Source organism: Acanthisitta chloris, unplaced genomic scaffold (assembly GCF_000695815.1).
Source record: "Acanthisitta chloris isolate BGI_N310 unplaced genomic scaffold, ASM69581v1 scaffold13875, whole genome shotgun sequence".
NCBI lineage: Eukaryota > Metazoa > Chordata > Aves > Passeriformes > Acanthisittidae > Acanthisitta > Acanthisitta chloris.
This window is the reverse complement of record NW_008675443.1, coordinates 43,619-50,536: the sequence shown is the minus strand read 5'-3', so window position 1 is coordinate 50,536 and position 6,918 is coordinate 43,619. Positions and strand designations below refer to the sequence as shown.

The 6,918-nt window shown below is 42.1% G+C and overlaps 1 protein-coding gene across 1 annotated transcript; it reads right to left on the bottom strand.

Moving 5' to 3' along the window:
- Positions 1–566: 566 nt before the first annotated feature.
- TM4SF4 (transmembrane 4 L six family member 4) lies at positions 567–6,039 on the bottom strand. Its single transcript, XM_009075763.1, has 5 exons — positions 5,866–6,039; positions 5,536–5,625; positions 3,467–3,600; positions 813–1,002; positions 567–584 (listed from the first exon to the last, which is right to left on the bottom strand). The coding sequence occupies exons 1-5, from the start codon at positions 6,037–6,039 to the stop codon at positions 567–569; spliced, it is 606 nt and encodes a 201-aa protein (XP_009074011.1).
- Positions 6,040–6,918: the final 879 nt, after the last annotated feature.

The following is a 6,918-nucleotide window of genomic DNA, read 5'->3' as shown; positions in this document are numbered from 1 at the left end:
TGTTTCAGGAATTATTTTTTAAGTATCAGTTGATTGGAATCCCTCAAATATCTCTAATCCCTCTTATTTCCTCCTTGATTTCTTTGGGAAATAGTTTTTTTCTTTTAAAGTTTTAAAAGACTAGTTCTTTCTAAGAGGTATTTTTGCCTTGGAGCTCTCTTTTGTCTTTTCTATCTCTTTCATAGCACTGTGCCAAACAAAGCTAAATGGAGCTTTTGCCAAAAGATTAATAAATAGCATTTGTGCTCATGTATAGATCAGAAGTTCTGAGGAGTTACAAGCTACCTAACTGACCTGAATAGAAATTGTAACCCAAAACTGTATTTGGCTTGAGAATACCCTCTTTTTAAATGGAATAAATACAAATACAAAATAAATACAAATGTGAGAATTTCACTTATTTTATTCCACAATGAGACATTTCAGGAAGGCTAGAAAGGGAGTCAGGGCTTTATAACATCGGTGGGGGGAAGTGCCCTTCATTCTTATCTTCTTAGCCAGCACCAGTGCATCTGAGAAGGGATTCCCCCCAAGGTAAGGAGGGTTGTCTGTAATATTCATGTTCTTTAGACAGTTCCATCTCCCTGGAAGAACAAAAACACGGAGGTAATTTAGTAGCTGCTATTGCTGTGACTTTCAAAGGTTTTTATTATTTTCCAGTGGCAGCAGTGCAGGGTTTTGGCTATGCTCTAGAAAACATGATGGTAGCACTGCATGGAGCTTGTCAGCTAGTTTTTCAGGCTGTAGCTGGTCAGGTGTTCATATAACTGATCAGTACGTAAAGCAACAAAGGAAAGCCATCAGCTGCTCACCCCACAACATCCGCAGCATTTGCAGTCCCCACAGAGGGTTCCAAACAGACCGTTCACCACCTGGATGCCACAGAGCACTGCCTGGATCCCACTCATGACCAGCAGCAAGGAGAAGAGGGTCAGGTGCCATGGGACAATATTTTCAGGTGACTGACACTTGTCCCACAGGTTATGGTTACCGAGGTAATTCCTGTGGGGGAACAAAGCAGTTGGAAGAAGATGGTGTTAGCTTGCAGAGAGGTTTCTGTCATAGCTGAGGGGTTGTCACTGCTGTGACATGGCTGAGGTTCTGTTCACTTTGTGAAGAATTTCTATTGTGCTACATAGCTAGAACATCATTTTGGTTTGGTTTCTAGATCAATTGAAGCAATTGATTTGAAAAGGCATCAGAAGGGAACAATCAGAGACAAGTATGTATTTGATACAATTGAACCAATTCTGGTGTTTTGGGAAGAGATCTTGGCCAAGTGTGTGCCAAATGGCTGTTTGTCTGTGCCAGTGTTTTGTCTTTTTTTGTGTGTGTGTTTTTCCTATTTTGATTTAATTGTGAACTTCTTAACCACTTACTATATTTCCTCTGCTTATTCTTAGTACTGTTTTGTTTCCTGTGTTCTTGTCAAGTGATTTCATGACTGCAACCAAAACTATGTTTGGAACACAGCATATTTTTCCAAAGACTTTCAGAATGAGACCAAGGGAGTTGGTTTCCAGCCCTTGCTGGCCTATGAACCAACAATGTATATCATACAACTTCATACTTCCTGTTTTATTTTCTTTTCAACCTGGACTATAATTTTGTGTTGTATTATGCAAGAAACACTGCCAGGTCACTCTTGACTGAGGCAGACTGCATTTATAATTCTGAGGTGATGAGTTTACTGCACCCCTTGCTGTTCTGATCACACCTACTCTTCTCAGAAACACATTGCACTCTGTTTTCTATTGGACCTGTCCTGACTTCTGCCTAAGCAGTGGGATTGCTGGGGGTAAGTGATAAATATACGTAACAGTGAATGTTTGAATTGCAGAGTGTGAGGAACAGGCAACTTCCTAATGCCCTAGCCAAGATAAAACGACACATAGATACTAATTATTTGATTACCATCAAAATTCAATATAATCATAGAATCACAGAATGGTTTGGGTTGAAAATTATCTTAAAGGTCATCTCGTTTCACCCCCTGCCATGGGCAGGGACACTTTCCACTAGCCCAGGTTGCTCCAAGCCCCATCCAACCTGGCCTGGAACACTTCCAGGGATGGGGCAGCCACAGCTTCTCTGGGCAACCTGTGACACTGCCTCACCACTCTCACAGGGAAGAATTTCTTGCTAATATCCAATGCAAAATTATTCTCTTTCAGTTTGGAGCCACTCCCCCTTGTCCTGTCACTGCATGCTCTTACAAAGAGTTTGTCTCCATCTTTCTTACTGGTTCTTTCAAGTACTGGAAGGCTACAATTAGGCTGCTTTTGGTGCAGCCTTTCTGGGCTGCAAGTGCATATTGATGGCTCATGTCCAGCCTCTCACCCACCAGCACCCCCAAGTCCTTTTCCCCACAGCTACTGTTGATTTGGTCATCCCCCAAACTGGATTGATACAGGGGGTTACCCCAACCCTGGTGCAGCACCTTGCACTTGATGTTGTTAAACCTTATTGTCCAGGTCCCTCTGGATAGCCCCATCCTTTAGGTGTGTCACTGCACCACTCACCTTGGTGTTATCTGCAAACCTGCTGAGGGTGCACTGATCCCTTTGTCTATGATGTTAATTAAGATATTAAATAACACTAGTCCCAGTATGGACCCCTGAGGGACACCACTTGTCACTGATGTCCATCAGGACTCTGAGCTGTTGAACACTCTGGATGTGACTGTCCAACCACTTTCTTCTCCATCTAACACCCATCTCTCTCCTAGTCAGAGAGCAGTATCTTGTGGGGGATTGTGTCAAAGGCTTAACAGAAGTCCAGATAACTGACATCTTTAGCTTCCTTGTCTACTGATAGACTCACTCCTTCACAGAAAGCCACTGGGTTGGTCAGGCAGGACTTGCCCTTGGTGAAGCTGTGCTGATTGTCCTGAATCACCTCTCTGTCCTCCATGTGCCTCAGCACAGCTTCTGGGAGGATCCTTCCATAATCTTCCCAGGAACAGAGGTGAGGCTGGCCAGTCACTTGCTCCCAAGGTCCTCCTTTCTACCCTTTTTAAAATCAGAGACAATGTTTCCCTTTCCCCAGTCACCTGGGGCTTCACCTGACTGCCAGGACTTTTCAAATACCATGGAGAGTGGCTTGGCAACTACATCAGCCAATTCCCTCAGGACTCTGGGATGCATCTCACAATATGTCATTGCTACTCATCTAGGTGGAATTTATCCCTGTATACTGTTTATCATCCCAAGACTGACCTAGAAGGAGGCTATGCATTTCCCTTTATTGGCTCCTTTGAAACTCAGTTGTTTTGACTGCCCTTGCTATTCTTTACATCTCTGCTCTTGAACCTTATGAAGGGTTTCTTTGTGTTGCTGGCACTTCTAAAAGCTTGTATTTTATACAAACAGTATAATTCCCAGTTTTATACAACAGATTTGGAAGCTGAATCAAATCACACACTTTAAACATGTATATATTTTTTTTCCCGATTGCCTTGTCTTACCCATCTTTGAAAGGGTAGACCCAGTCGTTTCCATTTTTACATTTAGGGCCTTTGTTCAGGGCTACTGCTGACAAGATAAAGCAGTATCCAGCTCCCAGAACTCCAATTGCGGCAAATATGATAGAAGAAAACATCTGATGAAGAGAAAAATAATGTTATTTTTGTTCTCATTCAGACAATGAAATGTACCCTATTGATGTCATTGTACATTCTCTAAATTCAGCTCTTAACGGTCAAATAGTCAACTCCTGATCAGCTGAAATATGTTAGTTTGCAGTTACACGATAGCTGTGCAGTGCATCCCTGCGCTGGTGTTTGAAAGCTGTGGCAGCAGTGGCACTGTGTGCCTGAGGAGGAGAGGGCAGGCGCTGGCAGCAGATGGCACTGCTCCCCTCTGGGCTGCCTTGGCCCACAGCCCTCTCCGTTCCTCTGCTTCCCACGTCTTCCTCAGGTTACAAGACTGAAGTCTTGGACCACTGAAGGCATTGGAAAAAAAATCTTCAGTACCCCTTACAAATCAGCTTTGGTATCTTGGTCCTTCCCAAGTCTCTCTTCAGGTTTCACATTAGTGTACTTATCTCCTTACAGGTACTTATCAGTGTTAGCTCTAGGAGTGCAATTGGAATGGATTGGAAAGTATGTCCCTATTTTTCTGCTTTCTATTACAGCATTTTCATATATGCTAATACGTAAGTAAATCATGCAAAAACAAATGCCCTGCTTGAATTCTGGAACACTTGTAGCTATAATAGTTTGTAGGTAGAGTTAGTGTCTTTTATTGAATCAAAGTGATAGAGGTGGAGGAAAAAACTTCATACTTTCAGGTCACAAAATCATTTAGGTTGGAAACAGCCTCTAATCATTGAATCCAACGTGAGTTTTTGTTCAGACCTTGTCACGAGACTCCTGCCTTGAGTACTGATATGCATTTTTATGTTGATATATCTGATGAGGCTAACTTAAGAATTGTGTATGTAGTAGAACCATAATAATGATTTCTGCTAACATACAAGAACAAATTCAGCTCTCAGTCATGCTGATGGCGATAAGACCAGTCAGACTCCTCTAGTACAGTGCACTTGCTACTCGTGACTGTATCAATACTCCCAGTTTCTCAGTCAGCTGCACTCTAACACGCTGGCCAGCAAAGAGCAAAGGGTGCTTTGCCAGCAGCAGAGCGTGGGCAGGTTGGCTCACAGGGGTGGGGGAGCCAGAGCCCATAGCAGGGCACTGTGCAACCTGCACAGCCCCATGGGGTTTGAGGGGCAGCAACCCCTCAGCCTTTGGAACTGAGCAGTATGTGGTCTGCAAAGCTAATCTAGTCACAGTCACGATTCTTTTCCTATTTGTTTTTTCTTTTTTTCTTAATTGAAAATCTGTTCCTTTATCAAAAGTGTAATGATCTACTTGATCCAAACAATTTATTTCAAAAATCAGACATTTCTACTAGAAACACTTTTATTTTTCTCTGATTTAATTTTTAAACTAAACTGCTCAAAAGGTTTCCTAGTGTCTGAAGGTATCCTCTGGAAACTTTTTAGTGTGAAAGGAAGCTGTAAATTCCAAGTGGAGCCTAGTCTACATGGCTTTAAGGAGGAGGTTGGATTAGGTGAGCTCCTCAGGTCTATTCCTTCCTGAAGTTTCCTGTGAACCTAATGAGATACAGCCCATGGCATGGGTCTGCAGAGAGTTGGGAATGTCGTGCCTGACTGCCAGAATAATTTTTAAAACTATCAACAAGAAATGGCTAAAGAGAGAACTGTTATGTTCTGCAAAACAAAGTGCAGATATTTCAGAGGTTTTAATTCTGGTAGTAACTATTAGTATGTTGTGGTAGCAGAAGCCAACAAGGCTGTACCATTGTGGTACCTGTGGCACAACAGCAGAGGCATAACAAGATTTTTCCAGCCTGCTGTTTCCACTTCCCAACACTCAGACAAATGTCAGGGCTTTGTGTCCCACACTCAACAGCATCTGCCTAGTCTCGCAATGACTGTGGGAGGAGGATATGTTTATCGCATCAGTAACAATCTAACTTTTACTTTTTTGCCATTTTTCCTCTCACTTACCGCAAATCTCTTTCCACAGCTCCGATTGCCGCAGCATCCACAGCAATCATTGTTCTGAAGGCCCAAAAATACCAAGGCAGGGAATATCATCTACCAATAGCAGAAACACAGTTTCAATTGGGATGAATTCAAGTTAGATCTTATTTTAAATAGAATCGTTCTATGGGTTTTTTTTCTTATCAGTAAATTAAGTTACTTATTGCCAAACTGTTGGATGACTTGTAACTTACTTGTTTATCGAAGAGGAATTTGCAGTACTAGAGAATTCAATAATGCAAAGTTGCAGCCAGGGTTGGGGGAAGGTGGGAACATCTGAATTTATACACTTACCAATATACCAGATCCCAAGATCCCACCGAAGTACCAGACCTCTGCTGTAATGTGTGTATTGTCTTCAGGCACTTTCCCTCCAGGAAAAAACAACAAAATGTTAGCGAGGGTGCAGAGCACAGCCAGAGGGATGAGAGTGGCTCCCAGGCACTTGGCACAACCTCCCGTGCACATGCTTCTTTAAAGAAATGGCAAACACGATTGAAAGGAAAATAAAGTCTCTCAGGAGTTAGGAGAACTGTTGTATGAAAAGGAGCTTCTTGCTGTGCTTGGCAAAATCCAGGTTCTGCTGTGCTGTTGGAGGAGCTGAGCCTGTGGAATGCTCCGTTCAGTGTTGCTGCGTTCGACCCAAAACGCAGTGTGCTGGTTATTTATACGTCCCTGCAGTTGTGATGTCAATTTTCTGAATGTCCGTAAATGACATTACCTTCAGTGCAGCCTCTCATTTTACTATGACAACCCACAGCCTCTGTTAATATTTCACTAAGGTGGCTGAGATTCTTCCTAATCTGCGCTCAGATCATGGATAGGTATCTGTCTTAGTTCTGGATCAATGTTTTTACAACACACACAGTCCTCCTCCATGCTACAAAATATTTCTTTGAAAGACTGACATGCAATCACATGATGAATCAGCTCATGTTAATGACATAATCATAAATCCAAGTTCTTACACATCATGAAGTAACATAGTCCAAGTTCTTACACGTCATGAGATGGTTCTGTAACTGAAATATTAGATAAAGCAGTTGATACAAAGATGAGACATTAAAAACTGATAAAGATACACATCCACAAACCTGAAAAAGTTCTTGGATTGCAGCAGGATGAGTAACACCAGCCTGCTGATGTTAGGCAGTTGGACTGTGACACAGAGTATGTGTTTCTCCATATTTGGGATTAAAAGATTGATTTTATATCTATTTTGTGATTTCTGGAAATTGTGCTACATGATGGAAGACAGTTTGCAGGATGGATTGAATTAGAAATGCTCTAATATTTAGTAGCTCTCTTCACTGAACATTAAATCATGTGATGAAGATGAATCAAAAT

Bases quoted from the DNA above. Each gene is read 5' to 3' on its own strand.
- TM4SF4 (XM_009075763.1), bottom strand. From the start codon at position 6,039: ATGTGCACGGGAGGTTGTGCCAAGTGCCTGGGAGCCACTCTCATCCCT. The intron at 5,626-5,865 runs GTAAGTGTATAA...TGCTATTGGTAG, and splicing joins TCTTGGGATCTGGTATATTG to ATGATATTCCCTGCCTTGGT. The intron at 1,003-3,466 runs GTAAGACAAGGC...GTTCCCCCACAG, and splicing joins GTCTACCCTTTCAAAGATGG to GAATTACCTCGGTAACCATA.